This window comes from Pogona vitticeps, chromosome 5, assembly GCF_051106095.1.
Source record: "Pogona vitticeps strain Pit_001003342236 chromosome 5, PviZW2.1, whole genome shotgun sequence".
Classification (NCBI taxonomy): Eukaryota; Metazoa; Chordata; class Lepidosauria; order Squamata; family Agamidae; genus Pogona; species Pogona vitticeps.
Genome location: NC_135787.1, coordinates 75038883 through 75060988, shown reverse-complemented (window position 1 = coordinate 75060988; position 22106 = coordinate 75038883). Strand labels below are relative to the sequence as shown.

At 41.3% G+C, this 22106-nt stretch overlaps 1 protein-coding gene across 7 annotated transcripts in view; it reads right to left on the bottom strand.

Moving 5' to 3' along the window:
• PDS5A (PDS5 cohesin associated factor A) overlaps nt 1-22106 on the bottom strand; it is an 83274-nt gene that overhangs the window by 13484 nt on the left and 47684 nt on the right. For all 7 annotated transcript variants that reach the window (XM_020786187.3, XM_078393985.1, XM_020786190.3 and 4 more), the window contains exons 21-31: nt 21366-21524; nt 21118-21186; nt 18823-18959; nt 17748-17871; nt 16754-16958; nt 16382-16496; nt 15010-15142; nt 14243-14362; nt 13860-13922; nt 13469-13614; nt 7236-7341 (exon numbers count right to left, since the gene is read on the bottom strand). In XM_020786187.3, the coding sequence (XP_020641846.3) occupies nt 7236-7341; nt 13469-13614; nt 13860-13922; nt 14243-14362; nt 15010-15142; nt 16382-16496; nt 16754-16958; nt 17748-17871; nt 18823-18959; nt 21118-21186; nt 21366-21524 (1377 nt within the window). The remainder of the gene's footprint in view (nt 1-7235; nt 7342-13468; nt 13615-13859; nt 13923-14242; nt 14363-15009; nt 15143-16381; nt 16497-16753; nt 16959-17747; nt 17872-18822; nt 18960-21117; nt 21187-21365; nt 21525-22106) is intronic.

The following is a 22106-nucleotide window of genomic DNA, read 5'->3' as shown; positions in this document are numbered from 1 at the left end:
CTCCTCCAGCTCTGGCTCCTCCTGGTGGCGCTGGGGGTCGAGGGAGGAGAAGAACAAAGGGACCCGCCGGGCACCCCCCCGGCAGGCAGGGCTGGCCGGCCGGCCGCAACGCTCCTTCTTGGCTGTCTGGCTGCCTTCCTTCTCCTTCCTCGCTCCCTTGCTGGCTGTCTCGCTGTTCGCTATTTAAACAGCCTCGTGTCCGCTATTTTTAAAATGTTTTAAATTTAAAGTTTCCTGTTTGAAATGTTTGAGATCATAAAGTGAACTTAATAAAACCTTTGTTAACCCAATTTGACTGTGTTCTGACTCTTTCTTAATTTGTTGTTGATTTTTCCCCCCGTTGAGATGCAATGAATAGGTTTCAATGCATTTCACTGGGGGAACCGCGTTTTGAATAGCGATGTTTCCTATGGAGATTTTTGAATAGCGACAGCAATTCGTTCCTATTGGAACGGATTAGCCGGCTTTCAAAGCATTTCAATGGGAAACCGCATTTCGAATAGCGATGAAATCCAATAGCGATTTTTTTTTTTGGAACGCATTAACATCGCTATTCGAGGCACCACTGTATAGGAGTGCAGACTTTTAATACAAATTTTATACACTACATAAAGTGCATACACACATTTCACTTATTTGAAATGTAGTGTTGGAAACAAGTTTTACAGATAGCATGACTTGTCAGAAAGATAAGTAAAGCAAATTAAGTGGATTTTCACTACAAGCTAAAATAACCAAAGGGTAGTGTACTACAGTGGCACCATAAATTTATTTATTTATTTATTTATATCCCGCCCATCTAGACTGTTAGTGCAAGAACGTGGAAAATTCAGCTGAGTTAGTAGAATAAGGTCCAGTCCAGGCAGTCCAAAAGAATCACTCACACGCAGGCTCCTTCACCAACACCAGTGTGTATTTATAGGCTATATACAGCAGTGCAGTCCGGCAGCATAACACTCATCAGAACAGGAGAAAGTGCATCTAATGTACAGTGTACACATATATAATTATGCACATCTGTGTCCAATTACATTAGACATTGCATCATACATGAGTCAGCCCTCATGAGTCATCATGACTCAGCATTTCTACACACCTGTTCATTATGGCTGCTCATTAACACACCTTATTCTGCTCAGGCCTGCAAATTTACCTTGACATAGACAGGGTCTACTCTGGGTGGCTTACAACAAAGTAGGATTAAAACAATTCGAACACTCTATATACCACAATTTAAACATAGTAATAATAATACTATAGCTCAAGATGAAAAAACAATCAAATAAACAAATAAAGAATAAAGACAGAAAATTAAAATAAGAGTAAAGCTCAAGCAGTGACAAAGGGGAAGGCCTGCCTAAAGAGCCAGGTCTTAAGTTGGCTCTTGAAAACACCCAGTGAGGGAGCCAGGCGAATCACAGACGGAAGACTATTCATAAGAAGACAAGCTCACTGGAAAAGGCAGTGATGCAGGAAAAGGTGCAAAGCAGTAGGAAAAGAGGAAGACTGCACATGAGATGGATTGACACAATAAAGAAACCCACAATCTTTTGTTTGCAAGACCTTTTGTTTGGTGTTGCAGTCAAAGTAGGACCAGGAGCAGAACGACTCGGATTCAGATTTTGGGAATAAACTGTGATACTCTTGCCTGCTTTGGGGATGAGAAATAGAGAAATGCAATTGCTACACACTTCAGACTTCTGCTGTTCTCAGCAAACTGCAGAGCTAAATGCAATGGAGATTAATAGTTTTGAGTCACACACACACACTCTCTCCCCACCCACACAGTCACACACATATCCTCCATGATGTACATATACAGTATTTAAACAAGCTTGATGAAGTCGTGTGTTCCTTCCCTCAACTGGAGCCTTCCCTCATTGAATCAGTTCCTTTTTCAGTTTTCTCTCTCTCACACACAGACACACACCCCTCGCTGAGGTTTGGCTGTGGGGGTGGGGGTAGTGGGGGTGGGTAGCAGGGGGTAGTGATCTGTTTGCATGCCAAGGGAAACATCTCCGCGTGCCACAGGTTCTTTTAGCTCCAGAATATTCTGAGGCCTCTGAGCATGCACAGACTTAACCCATTAATGTGCATACACAGAGGCCATGAAGAAGAACTAGAGTTACAGGTAAGTAACCTCTCTTTCTTTGTGGTCTCTGTGAATGCACACTAATGGGTGATTAACAAGTTTATCTGACCAGAGGAGGGACGTCACGGAAGAACAGACGACAGGTCCACTCATCCAAATTCAGCATCCGACTTAGCCCGGAGGTCCAAGCAGTAATGAGAGGCAAAGGTGGACAGCGTGGACCACACAGCAGCCCTGCAGATATCAGGGATAGAAACACCTCTGAGGAATGCTGAGAAGTAGCCACTGCCCTCATAGAATAAGCCTTAACTCCAACTTAGCCAGCTGACACGCCAGGCGAATGGTTGATACAAGCCACTTAGAGATGGTTTGGGAGGAGATAAAACATCCTCTGTGTGGTAAGTGTGGAGAAACAAAGTCTCTTGGATTTGCGGAGAGGCGGCCCTTGAAACATAGAAGGCCAATGCTTGCCTAACTTCTAAGAGGTGGAGAGAACGCTCCAAGTCAGTAACAGGCGATGGAAAAAGGGTAGGTAAAATGAAGGGTTGCTTAAGATGGAACTCAGAAACAACCTTTGGAAGAAAAGAAACATCGGAATAAAGAGTGACCTTGTCCGGGTAAAACTGAAGAAAAGGAAGGTCGACTCTAAGCGCAGCAAGTTCTGAGGCTCTACGAGCAGAAGTAATGGCCACAAAGAAGAGGGTCTTGTAGAGAAGAAGGCGATCGGATGCTATGACGAGAGTTTCAAAAGGCTGTGCCATCAGGCTTCGTGGAACAGTGTGTAGTGACCATTGTGGAGGGAGGTGTGGTCTGATGTGTTGTAGATTGGAGACCCCTTTAAGGAATTGTTTTATCATAGGGTAACAAAACAGCGAAGATGCTTCAGAGTCACACAGCTGATGAGCTACTATAGTGGAGAGATAGACCTTGATAGTAGACAACAACAAATGCTTGCTAAAGAGGTGAGTAAGGAATTGTAGCACAGTGTGAAGTTGTAGGCACAGCTGCGAGATGACACTGATCTACAGATTTAAGAAAAGCAGCCCACTTATAAGAGAATAGCTGCATAACAAGTTTCTTAGCCCATGCTAGGATGGTAGCTGTTGAGGGTGAATTCTCCACGCTGTTAGGTGGAGTGCGAGAAGATCTGGGTGGAAGGGTTGACCCTGATTCTGGGTGAGAAGGCGGGGTATGGGGGGGGGGAGACAGATGAAGTCTATGGAGATACAGCGGAGCACGGTGAACCATGGCTATCTCGGCCATCATGGGGCAATGAGGATTCCACTGGACCACTCTTGATGCAGTTTTACAATAGTCCTTAAGAGCAGAGGGATAGGAAGGAAGAGGTAAACTAGACCTGACGTCCATGGTGTCATTAGAGCGTCTCCGATGGAGTCGGGGCCCATCCCTGCCCTGGAGCAATAGAGAGGACATTTCACATTTTCTGTTGATGTGAAAAGGTCTGTGTGTGGTTGTCCCCATAGAGTAGTTAGTTGACGAAAGATGGAGTCGTTGAGGGACCATTCGTGTGTCTGAGAACTGAGTCTGCTGAGAGAGTCTGCTATACGATTGTGGTGAGTGGAGATATGAACCGCTATTGGGAATATGTGGCGCTCGAGACACCACTCCCACAGCTGGAAGGTAAGGTAAAACAAGAGAGTGTCCCACCCTATTTGTTGAGATAAAAGAGGGCTGTGGTGTTGTTGGTTGTTGTGATGATCACCCACGCCACTCATGCCATTCATAAGCTGATTTGCATGAACCTATGAGAGGACTAGAGTGGCGGAGTCAGCAGCTACATGAGGTTTGCTGGGAGAAGGAGAAGTCAGAGAGATGCGGCTGGTTAGTCAGAGAGGGAGGAACAGATACTGAGATACAGAGCTGGTTAGAAAAATAGGTAGAAGTGGTGGTAATGATATAGCAAGAGAAAAGAAGTATGTACTAGACAAGTGTTAATGATTTGCTTATGTACGTTTATCTGAGAAACCTCTGTTATTATTCAATCTGCTTCACTTCAATAAGTTCTGTTTCTGTTCACAAGCCAAGTGTTCTTATACATCATTTGTATTGTGGATTGAGGTAATCCACTGGTGGCAGTGAGAGGCAAACACGATGTGAGCCTTTGTGACAGAAGGACAAGCAAGGGCCACAAGGGCGAGCACCACAGTCATAACCAACAGTACGAATGCGTGGAGAGTCTTGGATATGGCTAGACGTTCTAAGTTGTTTATGTGAAGCAGTTTCTCAGGGGGAGACCATAGAGCATGAATGCGCAGTCCATTGCAGTGAGCACCCCATCTGGTTGGCCTTGCGTCAGTTGTTACCTGTATGGTAAAATGGACACCACTGGTAGTGCTGGGGCCTGTAATAAGGTTGAGTATTGTAAGATCTTGCAGTTTTCCTCAATTTTTTTGGAGATTATCAAGGATCTCATTGGTCCTGTTGTCGAAAAGGTCCACTCCATCGAATGGTAGATCCTCAATCCGCATGCGAGAATCATTGGCTATATGGGCTGAGCGGAGCCAAGCATGTCTTTGAAGGGTAATGGCTGTGGCCATGTGCTTCGAAGCAGCTTCTATTACATGCCTTGCTGTGATGCGTTCCTGTCGTGCGACAGCCATGGCCTCTAGATTTATATTCGCCCTGAGCCGATTGAAGAGAAGGAAGTGCTTTGTTCCATAAGAAATGGTGGTATGCAAGGTAGTTAGCAGCATGTAATATGAAGGATGCTAGGGAGTATACCCGACAACCAATGATGTTGAGTTTCCTGCCTTCCTTATTATTTATGTGGTGTTAGACCGATTCTTTGCTCTGTTTTGAGTTGAATCGACTATGACCGGGTTCAAAGGGGGGTGCCTGGATAGAAAAGTCATATTGTCTCCATGAGTCTTATATATATTTTCAACTCGTTTGGAGATTTGTGGCACAGAAAATGATTTAGCCCAAGATTATTTAATCAGTTTGAGCAATTAAATTTCAATGCATTCCTATGGGAAACCGCGCTTTGCAAGACGGAATTTTCACAAGATGAAAAAACTTGCGGAACGAATTATTTTTTCGTCTTGCGAGGCATCACTGTACGACATAAAGTACTCTGATGGAGAGGGAGGGTTCACGTCGGTGGCATCAGAGTCAGGGGTAGGCAGATTACCCTCTTAGGATGATGGTACCGTGAAAGCAAATCATGGGATGCAAGTGGAAGTGGAGTGTCGACATCAGTAGGACCAGTCTCTGGTGTATGATGCGCTTTCAGGTCCACTTGCGCAGAGGTTGCCAAGGCTCCTGGGGAAACTGATTAAACCTGAGAAGGTGGTGCAGGTTCCATAGTTGCTATGGGACAAAGGGAATGTTCCCACAAGATCGTAGGCGTTGCTGCCTTAGCTTAAGTGCCTGTTTCGTAAACTTTTTACAAAAGGGGCAAGAAACTGGTTGGTGAACTTCGCCCAAACAGAAAAGGAAGGAATTGTGGCTGTCAGTGAATGAAATTTTATTGGGGCACAAAGTGCACCATTTAAATGGTCTAGAGGAGGCCATGAACAAACGAAAAATAAAGAAAGGGGATTAAAGGGAGGGGCAGCAGAAGGAAGGAACAACAAAGACTCACTATCCCAAGATCTCTAACGAGAAAAATCCTTTTTCAATGAAGGAGGCAAACTCAGCTCAAGAGAAGAAACCTCAGCGACGGCAAAAAGGAACTGAGGCACTAGCCAGGACGGGCGAACCACGTGCCCTAGGGGGGCGGTCCTGGGAAACGAGTGTTAAGCTCTAGAAGATTCCGGAAACCTCTGCGCAGGAACAGATTAACTCATTAGTATGAAGAAGCCTGAATTGTTTGCAGGTATTGGACATCTGAGTTTGAATCTGATCTCAAATCTGAAGCTCCAAGAGGGTGCCTTAAGTTGCATGAGGTATAGATGAACTTGATGAGCTTGGAACAACCTCTATCTGGAAGCCAACACCAATGGTTATGTAGGTGGTAGAACAGTCTTGGCGACCAAAGATGTCACAACAGGAGGGAAATCCCACTTCGTCTACCTGACAGTCACAACCAAACTGCCTTCAAGCTCTACATTCTGAGCAGGAACTGGGCAAGCCACTACTGATGACATTTATGGCTTTTACCTTTTTCTAGTTTCTTATATTCAACCACCACAGTGTTCTCTTTTTTATTAGATTCAATTCTTTTGATTTCAAGGACACCGATGTGTGATAACCTACATTCCCTCTAATTTTCAGCCCTACTGGGCAGGACTCAGCTTCTCTTTCTCTCACAACTCTGCCTCCCTCCATGCAGGGTTCTAGCTGTGACTGGAACGAAAGGGGTGGAAACACTCATTTGAGGTACATGGGGGTGTGCAGTGCTACACACCTGTGCAACTTAGAGGGAACCTTGATAACCAGATTCTCTTTATTTCAAGTACAGAATTGTTGGCTTCAAAGCTGATGGTACTGGATTCAAAGTTGAAGGTGCACAAACCAAAGTGACAATAGATAATTCCTGAGGGAAGGATACTTGATGTGAGCCTGGGTTAGTTATCCAGAGCCTTTAGAGACTTGCAACTGCAGAGTATTACCTTTGCAAATCTCCTACAAATATTTTTTCTCCCACTAAATGTCTTTCACTAAGCCAATAGAGGCATTTGGAGCGGCCACCAGCCTGAGGGTTTTTTTGCTCCACAGAAAGTATTTCTCTAAGACTGCAATGGTAATTAACAAATTGGTAGGTAACTACTGAGGCAACTGACAGGAAGTTCTAAAATGAAGAAGAACCAACTTTTTTTGTTTGTTTCTTAGGTAATAAAAATGACAAGCAAACAAGAAGAAAGGAAAGCAAAAAAAGATACAAACTGGCCAATAATAAATGGTTTCAAAGAGACTCAAAGTTCCAAGGTATTACTGCCACAGGAGATTAGGAAAGGGGCATGCACAGTAAGCTAGGGAGCAGGCAAAAGTGCTGGGCATGCAGGTTCTAGAAATTTCCAGTGGTGTATCACGCCGGTGCACTAACCCCAGCTATGCGAATCACAGAGGACCACAATGAGGAAAGAATACTTACTTTAAAATTTCAGGGAAAATTCAATTATATCCTCTTTATCCAGAGTAGCTACATACAAATGAATGCTTTTAAATATCTTGCCAATACCTTGTTCTTTACAGGTTCTATTTTTACTGGAGTGACCGAAATAATTCTCACTGGATTTTCATCATTTTCACTGACACCAGTTTCTGATATATCTGAGCCCTGCTCCCTGTTGGAAAATTTAAATACAAGAGGTTAATGCTTATCTGACTTTTGTTGTTATTATGCGAAACAGAAAAGTGTGTCTCCCATTTAACCGATACACAAATAAAAAGTAAGAGAACTGATTTAAGACTTACATGGAATATAAGAATTCAAGTTTGAAATGTTTAAAAATGACAAAAATGACACCAGTTTTTGTCACTTGCAGAAATAGCATTTCAAAATCTGAAGATGTTAATTTCAACTGGCTGTCATTTTAAGTAGCAATTAGAGATGGGGGGGTATTCATATATAAATATCCTAGTGCAGCTGGACTTAATGAGGGTCCACTCACATGTCTGCTGCCACAGGCCCTCTTCATCCTTCCAATTGCGCCCGGAGCGCCACTCTCTTCCTGCTTGTCTGGCCACTTCGCAGCTGTGCAGGGAGACTCATCTTCCCTCCCCCTGGCTGGAGTGGCTAGCCGAGCAGGAAAGAGTGGTGCTCCCGGTGCCATTGAAAGGATGAGAGGGGCTGCTGCCACCACCGGACACATTCGTTAAGTCCAGCTGCACAGGGATATTCTTACACAAATACGAATACCCCATGTCTAGCCACAATACACATAATATATTCTATAGTATAGTATAATGCAAAGTATTTAGATGTGAGGCACTGCAGGAAAAAAGAGAGCTTACTTACCTGTAACTCTGGTTCTTCGAGTGCTCATCTGTGAATTCACACTAATGGGTCGAGTCTGCGCTTGCACAGAGGCCTCAGAATATTCTAGAGCTAGATGTTTGCTAGGACCACCCCTTATAGCACATGTGGTCTGCCCGTCCTAGCGATTACTTCAGTTCCCCAATGCCGCTGCTGGTCAAAGAGAGAGACAGATGTGATGGACAGAGGGGAGGACAGGCAGGAAGTGTGAATTCACAGATGACCACTTGAAGAACCAAAGTTACAGGTAAGTAACCTCTCTTCTTCGTGTCTCTGTGAATGCACACTAATGGGTGATTAACAAGCTTACCTTACAGGTGGAGGGACTTCGTGGCAAAACTGAAGACAGGACCACACGTCCAAACCCCGCATCCACCTTGGCATGCAAGTCCAACCAATAATGGGATGCGAAGGTCGATGGAGCTGACCAAGTGGCAGCCCTGCAGATGTCCGGTACTGGAACACCCCTGAGAAAGGCAGTAGACGTCGACAAAGCTCTGGTGGAATGAGCCTTGATACTGTCCGGAAGTGGCTTCTTGGCAAGCTGGTAAGACAAGCGAATGCTCTGCACAATTCATTTAGATATGGTCTGTGAAGAAATTTGTTCCCCTCTATGAGGTGGATGAAGAGAAATGAACAAACACTTAGACTTCGGAAAGGACACTGTCTGTTTTACATAAAAAGCCAATATCCTTCATACATCCAAGAGGTGGAGTGACCTCTCAACACCAGTGGATGGTTTAGGAAAAAAGGTAGGCAAGATGGTTGGCTGATGGACGTGAAAGTCAATAGCTACTTCAGGCAGAAAAGATACGTCTAGGTACAGCGTGACCTTATCAGGATGGAACTGTAAAACACGGAGAGCTGCCAGTTCTAATGCTCTGTGGGCAGATGTAATAGTTACTAAAAAGAGTACTTTGAATGACATCAAACACCATGTAGAAGTAGCGATGGGTTCAAAGAGAGTGAGTAACAAGCGTTGTAGTACAGAATGCAATGACCGCAGAGATGTAGGGGACGGTCTTGGAGCGTTAAGGTAAGCCACGCCTCACAGGAAGCTCTTTAGCGTAGGATGATGAAATAACAAAGCCACATCTGAGTCATGTGGTTCCTGAGCCACAATTGCTGACATATATACCTTAAGCATAGATAACGACAGCTTTCATTCATAGAAGTGAGAGAGGAAGAGTAGTGCCACTCGCAGAGTAGTCGGTGAGGCAGGTAGATTATGCTTCTTTGTAAATTTTAGAAAGGCGAACCATTTGTAGGTGTATAGTTGATTAGTGGCATGTTTCCTTGAATGAGAAAGGATAGTCTTCACTGAGGCAAGATCCTCCACGCCATTAAATGTAGAGACTGAAGCTCTGGGTGGAAGGTTTGTTCATGGTGCTGCACGAGTAGGTGGGGAAGGTGGGGTAGACGAATGGAATGAGATGTCATGGTGGTCAGCATCATGAACCACGGCTGCCTGGGTCAATATGGGGCAATTAAGATTGTGTTGTTCCAATCCTGTCTCATTTTCATGATGGTTCGGGGGAGAAGTAGCATTGGACGGAAGAGATAGAATAGGTGAGTCCTTCACGGTACCATGGGGGTGTCTCTTAGGGATCCCTTGCCAAATCCCGCTCTTGAGAAGTAATTGAGACACTTCCTGTTCATCTCCGTAGCAAACACATCTATGTCGGGGTGTCTCCACTGTTCGCAGATTTGAAGAAAAATATCTTGATCGAGAGACCACTCGTGCATTTAGAAGCTTCAAATGGTCTGCCCAAGCATTGTCCTGAGTGGAAATGTGCACTGCCATAGGAAAAACTTGCGATGGCCACGCCTGATGGTTATGTGGAAATACACATTGCTCAGGTCGATGACTGAAAACCAGTCTCTCTTTTGGAGTAAGGGAAGGATGTGTTCCAAAGTAACCATATGGAAACGTTGATGAGTAATGAAGTAGTTGAGGTCCCGAAAATCTAGGATGGGACGTAGGGAACTGTCTCTTTTGGGGACAAGGAAATACCTGGAGAAAAATATCGGGTTGGACGAATTTGGAATGACGGGTGATATGGCGTTTTTGGAGAGTAGGGATCGTATTTCTGATTTGAAAGCGGTAGAAGAATGGGTAAGTATAACTTGAGGAGGTGGAATAGACAGGAACTCTATGGTGTAACCTTGTGCAATGATGGATAGGAACCAGTAATCTGTGGTAATGCGTGTCCAAGTATTGAAAAATGGAGCAAGGCATGTGGCAAAAGGTGGGGCTGGAGCGGAGGAGAGAGGGATGACGGAGTCAAAGGCTCTGTTTTCTTATCAGAGCGCCTGTAGGGGGCGATGTCAGTGGCCCTATTTATGAGGTTGGTAAGCAGATGGTTGCTGATGTGGTAGATAGTGTTGTTTGTCAGAATAGGATCTACGTATATTGTTGTGCAGGATACTGCCGGCACCGTTGGTATCTGAGATTCACAGTAGGGCTGTACATTGTAAGACCTCGTCGTCTTCCTCATTTTCTGCAAGTTCTCCAAGATGTTATCTGTCTTGCTGTCAAAAAGACCAGACCTGTCGAATGGTAGGTCCTCTATGCGCATCTTGGAGTCCTCTGAAATGCTAGCTGACTGTAGCCACGCATGACGTCTCAGTGCTACTGCCATGGCCATGTTTCGATGTGGCTTCAGTGATGTGGTGAGCCGTGATCCTTTCCTGGTGTGCCAATGCCACTGCCTCTTGGTGAAAGGCCTCTTGGTTTAAGCTCAGCAGGGGCGGCTTGCAATGATGGTAAGGCCCTGTTCCAGACATGTTTGTGATATGCTCCCATGGCCGCTAAATAATTAGCAGCTTTGAGGGTGAAAGATGCCAAATAAACCCTCCGTCCAATAATGTCCAGTTTTCTTCCCTCCTTGTTGTTCAGAGTCATGTTGGAATGACTGCGAGAGCGGGACTGAGTCGCATTTACAATTATTGAATTAGGCTTGGGTAAGAATTCCGTGTCAGACCTGTGGGTTTGACATTTGCGGAATCGAAGATGACTTAGACCATGATTGTTTTATCAGCTTCATTAGAGATGGGATGAAGCCCATACACAGTGGTGGTATTTAATCCTCATCAATGTCTTGATACACCTTATCGGACTCAGACTGAGTGGGCTGTTGAACATCAAGATCCAAGACCTTAGCAATGCATTGCACCATATTTGAGTAAGATGCAAAATCCTCAGATGGGGATGGAGGATTAGGATCTTCTATGTCTGAGTCAGGGGTTGCTAGGTTGGGTGGAGACTGATTGGTAAGAGAAGACTCAGAGGATTCCGAATCAGAAGAAGAGTTGGAAGAAGAAGAGGAAAGTGATTCAGGGGAAATATCCACACACTGATGATTGGTCCTCTTCTCAACCTGTTTCTTCGATATGGATCCCATAGAGACCTCTTGCTTTCTCTTGTGGGACTTCGGAGTGTTTCCAGTACAGGGAGATGTGCCTACACTGGCTGCTCTGGCATGTCCTGAGGAGTGCCAATCCCAAGAAGAGACCGGTAGCGAGGGTGCTCAGTCCTTGGATGGTGCTGGTACCGAGTGTTTTGATGACTTGGTCTTCTTTGGTACCAGTTGCGATGTAGTGTCGATCGCATGTCTCTTACGGTGTTCAGTATACAGCTTCGGTATTGAGGTGTCAATGTCCGAATCCTCCTCCTCCAAGTCAGGTTGGTACGGGGAAGAAGACAGCGACAATGAATCCGACAGGTAGAAGCAGGGATACCGCATCCACGGTAGAATTGCTTCATACCCGGGTGCCAGTATCGGTGAAAATGATGGTACCATTTTGGCATCATACTGAAAAACTCAGGAGGCTCAAACCAGGTTACATGTTTGGGCCGATGACCTCAAGCCCCATACCTTTAGCCTCGAATGTCGCAATTGACCAGATAGGCGGGATATAAATGGATTAAATAAATAAATAAATAAATAAATAAATAAATAAATAAACCAACACAAATAAATAAATAAATAAATAAATTTTCGGTATCAGAGCGACCCACATGCTTGGTGTGTCACCTCTTCTCCTTCTTTTTGACTGTCACTGGGTATGCAGCCGGCAAAGACTCCGATTCGCCTCCTGATACCGAGCCCGCCAGAGATTTCGGGCTATAAACGGCAGACTGCAACGCCAGTACATAAGCCGAGGTGTCTGCTCATGATGGAGAGCCAGCAAGCAGAGGTGAAGGAGGCTGTTCTGAAGTAGGCGGAATAGAGCCCTTGTCGGTATTGATGTTTATTGTATGGTGACTCTGTATGGATGAGGTCTGTACTGAAGGTTGATCAGATGAAGACGGTTTCTTAGATTTCTTTGGTTTAGATGTTGCCGCCTTAGAAACAGACTTAGATGTAGATGTGGAGATTGAAGATTTAGATTTGACCATATTTTGTTTGGGAAACTGAATTGGTGATGTGACAGCCAAAGTAGCCGGTAATTGTGAAGTTTGGGAGTCGCCCATCTTGGCTGGAAGGCGAAGGGATTGGTCCCAGAGGAATGATCTAAGTCTCTGCTGACGAAGCTTTATTGCTTGCTTTGTAAAGTTTTTACAGTGAAGGCAACTGGATGGTAGATGAGACTCTCCCAAACAAAACAAGCAGGGTTTATGTCTGTCAGTAACTGGGAGCTTATTCGTGCAGGAAATGCACTTTTTGAATAGACCCGTTGGGGCCATAAAAGGCGGGAAATACAACCAGGGAAGGGAAAAGAATAATTGGGGGTGGGGTGCGAAAAGTCCAATGGAAGGGAAAAACAATTCTGTATAATGATCTCTTTTTTAAAAAGAAGAATCAAATAGATAATCAAAGGGAAAAACAAATATGAACGATAAGCGTTAATAATCCTTTCTTTCTTTTTCAGATTGAATCAGTTTTCCCGAGACTTCAGCAGCGGGAAAAAAGGAACTTAGGTAATCACTAGGATGGGCGGACCATGTGGGCTATGGGGGGCGGTCCTAGTGAACGTCTAGCTCTAGAATATTCCGAGGCCTCTGTGTGAGCGCAAACTTAACTCATTAGTGTGCATTCACAGAGACCATGAAGAAGAAGTTAATTCTTTGGGAGTTGTACGTCTGGAATGTTCTAAGAGTTCATTACACTGTTGCAAGTGTAGGATAAAATATTAAACCCATTTTAACTCATGATTAGGGGCTAAAATCAACAAGCATTACTCAGAACACCTGTATGTTGCTGAGCAGTTTATAGCAGAGACCTTTGGGTAGTGTGGGTGGCATATAAATTAAATAAAAATAAATAAATATCTAAATTTATAATCAGGTTAGGAAAAAATTATTTTTTTAAAAGATAATTTCCCATATGGTTAATGAGAGCATACTACAACTCCACATGTACAGAATGACACTTTCTCAACACAAAAGCTTGTTTTTAAAATTAGATCTATTTTACAGAAAACCCACATACCTTGATCTGTTTCCCACAGGAGAGCTCAATTCTGAATTCACACTATTATTGCTTCCTGTTTCTGATCCTGTGCTTCTGATATACGGTCTCCTTCCAGTTGCAGATAAAGGTTTATTTACTGCACCTAGTACGCCAGTTGGTTTTGGCTAAAATGTACAAGAATAGACTTATTTAATTTTGAAATATATGCATACATATTACATACGGTATACACTTTATTATAAATTCATCTTTAATTGTGAGCTATATTACAGCGCACAAACAAATCCCTCAACATGATACAGACTACACATCATTCAATAAACTGTATGCTCAATTTTACTATTTCTTTAAATATTGACTGACTAACTGAGAGCAATGGTAAATAAAGAATTAGAACTAAAAATAATACCTTTCCTGTTAGAAGAAGAACTCTTGTCTCTTCTGAAATATAATTCCTGTCATTGCAAAAATCCTTCAAGGAAAAGAGGAGGAAAAAGACACATTACTTTTGTTTAACAATGCCTATGTAATTTAACAGGAAATTTATTAGTCCTGGAAGTTTTTCTAATTTTCAAGAATTACAATTTCTAAGTATTCTACCTCAACCCAAACCAATTTTCATCTGAAAGAACAGCTCTGGATAAAAAAAACCCTGTATTAACAGGGCTTCTTTCTTTGAAACAGGAAAAGAATACAACAGTATTTAACTACGTTAACAGAAAATTTAGAAAACACAATAAAAACAAAGTAGAAAATCAAGTCAATGATTTGATCTCAGGGTTTCATAACTACCTTCTCAGGTTGTGTAAAAAATTTGGTTGGCAATACAGGGTCCTTTGGAGAATCTGCATTACATAAAGCGCTTTTGCTGTTAATCACACAGAGGGCCACATCACATACAGTATAAAGTTTCTGAGGGGAAAAATGACAATAGTAGGTTGGAAATTATTTTGAATTTTCCAATAAAAACAGCTAGACTAACCTTCTCATATTCAGATGTCAATAAACCACGTAAATTAAGAATTTATTATATATATTTAAAAACACATTATTTTCTGGAGCAAGTATCTGCCTATTTTCTATGCTTTCTATGCTTTTTACTATAGACATTATAGTATTATAGTATTTCTAATTTAGATTATTTAGGTCCACAAAAGCCTACATCATAATCCATTCATCTACTGGGTGATGCTAAGGTTCTTCTGTGGTTCTGCTACATCAGAGTGAAATAACTACCTCTGTACAACATGTCAGCAACAATTCTCCTGGAACCAGCTTTTATAGTACACTTACCACTTTTGTTCTCATGCACAAATATTTGCTATACCCTACTATTAAAGACTGTCCCAATCTAGCCCTGCTTCAAGACACTTAAAGACTTCTAAACAACTTAGATTACCTTTTTTTTTTTTTGCTCTGTAAGTGTGAAACTGTTATTGTTTACAACTAAAATTCCTTCTGAAGAGAAATGGGAGATTCTATCTTAGTGCCTCCTCCAAAGCATTCTGTCCCTCTTAATTGATTGACTGCAAACCCCTTGCTTTTTCATACTTCCTTACTTCGTTTGCCTTAGGCTCGTCCGGAGACTGTGCATCCCTTGTAAGTTTGATACTTTCTGCCATCTTTTTCATGAAGGCATGACTATTGTTTTCATTTTTTGTCATTAGGACTTCCAACATGAACCACAGGCACCTAATGAAGTACAAAACAGTAAAAAGCCATGAAATGCACAGAACACCACACACAGCTCTCACCTGCAGGCTCTACATTTTATATACAACAATCCCACACTCGGTCACAGAAAATTCAGTACTTCCCTCCAATACTGAAAGAGGAAGGAAACTGGCAGACATGGGAAGAGTACTTGGGAGTTTGATTAAACAATGAGATGGGAAGAACGGAGAGGAAATTGCTAAGATTGGGCAAATGTGACAGGAAATCACATTAGCAGTAGCATCTGCATGGAGTGGGACATTCTCAAACAATCCAGGTCTGACAACATGAAACTGTAAGGCAGAATGTTCTCTCTTCTTACCCACCTTCCTCATAGTTTATGGGGGGAGGGGACAGGGCTTTTTGTGGGAACTGCACAAGGTGGTACTCAGTACCTCTTGCTCAACTGGTAGCTCTCTTGTGTCAAATGGGTTTATTTCCACTTGCGCTAAACCAAGGTGGATATTATGGAGGAGCTTCATGGACACAGCATTATGCTATGTCCCCTCAAAGAGAAAGCTCATTCCACTGTCTCTTTTCCAGAAAATAAAATTAATGTATTTATTCATGTCTAGCTTTCGGTCAAAAAGGCAGCCAACATTTTCCTCAGAGAATTCTGTGCCACATGATGCAGCCCTATTGCTAATGTTTAAAAAGTCTGAAGTTGCAGGGAGGGAAGATCAATTATGAATCATTCCTGGATAGCTGGAAGTTGAATCATGGCAATTGGACTTCTTTCTTGTTAGGTTGAAACGTTTTGCTACTCATCCAAGTAGATTCTTTGGTCACTGAAACCAACCTGGAATATATATCAGGGGTCTCTTACCAACTCTCCTCAGACTGAGGAAAAGCTACTTGGATAAGTAGCAAAATGCTTCAACCTAACAAGAAAGAAGTCCAGTTGCCATGACTCAATGATAACCACACATGGATGACTGAGAATCTTCACAGATATATCCCTAGATAGCATTCTGGGTGTCTCTGAAGCACAGTGTGTAACTACAAAAAATAGTATCAGCAACAATCACCAAAAGGAAAGGTCTCAAAATTTCTGAAGAAATTCTTGTATTGTATAGATATATGGGTGGAGACGGATAGTACAATTTTCATAATTGAAAATTTTAAATTTATATTTAGAACGTGCAGATATATCCCCTACACTAAAGGCAACAACTGATATCCACAATTTTTCAAAGTCTGATACAAGATGACACATACTCTTTGATATCACGAAGCTGATCAACATCTTGATGTTTTGTAAAATCCGGATCATGAGCCAGCAAGTGAATCATGTATGGTACTACATATTCAGGCAGCAGTGATAACAGTTTTTCTGAAATAATATAAAAGCTGTATAAACAACCAACAGAGACATATATAAAACAGCAGAGATTTCAATGTTCAAGTTTTCATCCAAATGGCAATAATATGCTTTCTATTTTACAGAAATATTTGTTTAATGTAAAAAATTAAGTCGCATCTGAAAACACTTACAGACCCCATCTATTGCTTTCTTGATAAAGACAGCCAAAAATATATTTGGAAAAACAGATAATGAGGTAACAGTTTATTTGTAAGCAAATTACTAACCATTGGCCATAGGGTTCTGCTTAATGTATTCTCGCCGTATACTTATATTTTTAAGCAAGCACTGCCTTGCATGGGCTCTCCTTTCTTTTACAGGATCTTTGGCACACAGTGCAAATATTGCCATATACTCCAATGGGAGCAGTAATTTTACTAGTGCCTTATGCAGCTTCTGAGCAAATATCTGCCTCACCTGGTAACATTCATCCTGCAAAAGAAAAAGAACATGATAACTACAACTGAGTACCTAAAACAAGCCAAATGGGTAAAATTAAACTTTCATAAGTAACTCTGAGACGTTTCAAATATGTTTACACAGTGTAATATCTGCAATATCTAAGTATACTAGATTAAAAATTTGCTCTATAAAACATATGTATATACTTTTTTTAATGAATGCCACATAGCCAGCCTAAATGGAGTTCACGAACACAAGAGAAAACCAAATGTAGCATCCCGAACTTACAAATAAATTAGCTTAGCTTATCAAGGTAATAACATGCTGACTTAGTCAGAGAAAGAATTTCTGCCATGCCATATGTGGCAGCTCCCCTTCAGAGGGAGCGGTTAGCTATTGTTTTCTACTCCTCCCTGCCTATATTTCAACATTGGGAGGCCAGGCTATAAAGACCCTGGCAAGCCCAGATCAATGGCAGCCTTTCAGCCATGGGAGGGAGGGCCATCTACCCATTCAACACCTGGCCTTTGGGATCTCACCCAGATAAGATTCAATGTGTGAAGGCATCTGTGTGATTCCTTTTGCTATACTGTATCATGCGGCACCCCTGCTAAGCATTCATACAATAAATTCTTTAAGGCACCAATGCCTTTTTGTCTTCATCAAGACATGAAGAACAAAATTTCCTTGGGTTCTACTTGGCCCAAAACCTACAATTAGCACACTAAGGAAAGGAAAATACATAATTTTGGCTTGAACACAAATGCTATGGTAGGGAGTGTAATAAATTATCACAGAAATTCAAAGATAGATACTTACATTAATGACTAGTGCACAGAGCTGGAACTGCTCTGGGGTTATAATTTCATGGTAACAGGGTTCCTGTGCAAGTTTCATTATGGCACTTCCAGCAGCCAGTCGTAGTCGTGACATGTCAGATTTGCTGCATACAAAAAATAGTAATTCTTCCTTTCTCTCAAGAAATATCACCTGTGTCTAAATATACTGTACCAAGCAATTCTAACTATTACATACAAATAGGTAGACCTACAGTTGGGTACATGATTATGATACCTTCAAACATACCATATAAAAAGATGATTCATTAATTACTATAATATTTCAAATGCTAATTAATTTCATTATTAGATCTGTTCACTGTTACGTTCAGTGGACTTGAGCATGGCCATGACTTCTAGGTTCACTTGTGGTAACGGGTAAGAGGATCTTAATATAGGGCATGAATCACCCTGATAAGGGGTTACGTCTCTAGCAGAACTCTGATTGTGTGGTATCAGAATCATATACCATTAAAAAAAAAAAAAAAAAAAAAAAAAAAAAAAAAAAAAGGGCACGCAAGGTGTTAAATGTCAAGGCTTGTCCTGCCTAAGATTCCCTTCTTGCTACAAGCTGTACAATTCTCCCAAGTCTGTTAAGATTCAAAGCACGAAGTACTGCTCTGCTTCATATTCACTCCTATTCAATAAAATACAAACGCAAGAATAAGCGACACCTTTATAGACCATTAAAAATAATAATCATACAATAAGCTAGTTTTCGTGGATCAAAGGCCAATGTCAACTACAGTGAATATCATCTGATGGATGTTGGGGGTATATTCTATAGTTACTTGCTTCAAAGACAGAAATATATACCACTGGGGTCTTTCAAAGAGTGCCTACACACCGCAACACAGATGGGAAGCCTCTTTCCGACTGCATAGTGTGATCCTTAAGAAAAGTGAATATTGTATTTAAATATGATGTCCACTCTACGTCTGCTAGTCACAATCCAAGAGGATCTACATGTGAAACCCTCAATTCCGTCTTGATATCCCAACCTGAACTGCACCACAAATTACTGATTTCACACACAAGAATTTTTCCAGTCTTACCTAATTCTCTTTTGTTCTGTCAAGTCTCCTTCACTGACTAACATGGCTGATAGTAACCGGAGCGTTGAATTTGCAGATTTTGACTGGTTATTTTTCATACCCAAAAGCCAACGTACTAAAAGTTTAATTGCTTGAACCTATTAAAAGATAAAATTAAAGATCTGGCATTCCTAACAGCATTATAAAGACATCTACTTATTTCTATTATTTAAGTTTTTTTACTTCTATATAGAAACAAAAATCAAATTGGTAGTTTACATATATTTGATGAAATTCAGATATATGATTTTAATCTTAAAGTTTTCTAAAAATGGAACAGTAAGCAACTTTAAAATTCAAGACAACTACTTATTTAATCCATTTTATTCTACATAACCCGCCAAAACATACTGTACAAGTTCTACAAAAATTAAAAGTAAAACAATTAGCTCTATTTCTCAGTAAAGTAACATGTTAACACTGTATCAGTTTATTTTATTTTAAGAACACATTAAGAAATATTTGGATAATAAGTAAATGCCATATAAGTACAGTGGAACCTCTACTTACAAACTTCCCTACCTACGAACAATCCAACTTATGAACAGCTCCGTTCGCAAAATTTTGCTTCTACTTGCAAATGGAGCTTCAACATACGCAAGGAAAAAACCACGGGGGGAGGCGGGGAAAGCGCAAAATTTGAACTTTCAGTTGACCGTTGGCCAGCGAAGAGGCTGTTTGTCTGCTACCTCGCTCATCCCAGCAGTTAGAGAGTGGATAGGGCGAGAGTCTTCAAACTGCCTGATACAGTACTGGCTTTTTTTAAAAAAATTGATTTCTGGATTTTTGACTTTTTTTTAAATAGAGAAACTGCCTGTTCTGGGTGAGTACATACACTGTACAGTTTTTACTGTACTGTACAGGGTTTTTTTTTGCAGCTTGGTGGGGGGGTAGGGCTAGGTGGGGGGTTATGTTTCTGTGCCCTGATGGGTCTTGCAGTGTGGATTTAAAATGTGAAAAGTAGACTGTAACATTAAATTTAAATGTGAAAATTAGAGTGTAATTTTAAAATGTAAAATTAATTTATTTATTTTTGCATTCTGTGGCTTCTAGGATTTCTGTACTGTGACCTCTCTGTTGTTTTACAATGTGTGGGTTTAAAATGTGACTCCAAAGTCTTTTTTTCTTTGGAGATCTGTTTGCTGTAATAATGGCTGCTGGTTGTTGATGCAGGTAGGCTGTAAAATGCAGTTTAGACTCCACAGTCATCTTTTCTTAAAATCAGAAAATATTATGTGAGACTGTTTTGATGCAGGCAGGCCGTAAAATGCAGTTTAGACTCCACAGTCTTTTTTTCTTAAAATCAGAAAATATTCTGTGAGGGGCTGTGCTAACTGTTGATGCAGTTTAAACTCTCTTTTTGTGATGAGTTCTGTGCTTGAATAATGCTTGCTGGATTCTGTGGCTTCTAGAGTTTGTGTACTGTGACCTGTCTTTTGTTTTAAAACGTGTGCTTAAAATGTGGCTCCAAGGTCTGTCTCTTTTAAAATCAGAAAACCGTGGTGCTTGTTGATGCAGGCAGGCAGGCTTTAAAATTGAGTTTTAAAATGGAGTCTACTGTAGACTCAAGGCTCCCCCCCTTGTCTTCTCTCTCTTCTCTCTTTTTGTGCTTAACAACAGACACCTTTGTCTGAAGGGTCCGTGTGCCCCAGTGATGACCTTCTTTCTTTCTTTCCTATTTTCCCTATTGTTCCTTCTCTCCCTCCTTTCCTGCCCTTTTTTTAAAGCTAAAAGGTGCTTGGTTTTCTTTAAAAGGTATTTGTTTCTAAAGGTGTTCAGTTTAGAAGGTGTTCCCTCCCCCCTTTCCTGCCCTTTTTTTGACCGAAGTTCAACCTAGTTCAAAAGAAGATAAATTCTCCCCCTAGTGGTAGAGGATGGATTAACCGGCTTTACATTAGTTCCCATGGGACCTCTAGATAAGAACCAAAGCCAGCCAGAACGGATTAAATTATTTTTAATGCATTCCTATGGGAAATTTTGCTTCTACTTACTAACATTTCAACTAACGAACATCTTGTGGGACGGATTAAGTTCGTAAGTAGAGGTTGAACTCTATTTGTCCAATGTTTAAACAACGCTTGTACAGTGCCAGAAAACGAAGGAACTACCTTGTTTCTTATTAGAGATTCTGAAATTAAATTTGAGGGATGTGATGTCACAAAGGTGCAATTATATTAATGATGAAGAATCTCACATTAGTATAATTATTTTGTAGGACATCTCTGCTCCTTACCTTAAGGGAAGGTATTAACCTACCTTTGCTAGAACCTCTGGAGAAACCTCTTCATCTGGAGACCACAGTTTTCCATTTTTCTCACCTGTAGACTGTAAATATTTTTGAAAGGTTGAATGTAGTTCAAAGAAAAATGCACAATAATATCTTACTTAGAAACAGATTTTCATAATTTTTTCATCTTCTCACAGGTTCATATCATATATTTCTGCAACAGTTTTTCATTCTCATTGTATGATTTCAATTTTCATTACATTGCATTCAACCTTACCCTGTCATTCATCAGGAGATCTTTTACAATGAAATTTGCAACTACAGATTTCATTGGTGATGCAAACTGGTCCGGTGCCAACATTGAAATGTGACCCAAAGAAACAAGCGGAGTTATAAGCTGTTCTGGAACATCCGCATTCAAACTTCTACTTAAAGGCTAGAGATAAAGAAACAAATTGTCAGCTTTTTGTTTCTAAAACATTATACCATCATGTAAACTATTGAAAGCATATATTTTAAAACCTAAAATGCTATATTGGCTTCTTAATCAATTTATTACTGGTTTAGATTTAATATCAAGTAAAGTGCCTTAAACATAACATGTCTAAAATATTCAAGCTAAGTTTCAGAGTGACACAGAACACAGAACACTGTCCAACATCCTTTCTTTTTGCCTAAACTCACAAATTCTATCTCTGATAGAAGCAGCAGCCCAAAACTTGCTTGTTTGGGCAGGATCAGGACCACTGCCACTATGCAGCTCTCTCAACACATACTGCAGCTACTCCATGCAACCTACTGTTTCCTACAGGGCAAACGGAATGATTCTGTGTTGGCTCATTTCCACCCCATGGACAGATCACTTCCTGTTGCTGTCTGGATTGCTGTGACTAATCCATCAGGCAGTAGTAGGACACTGATTAGAACTGTCCATTATGAAATGGCCAACATGACAGGTAGCTTGTTGATGTCCCTTTCTTACTGCAAAGATGAAAAGGTTATGAACATGATTGCTCCA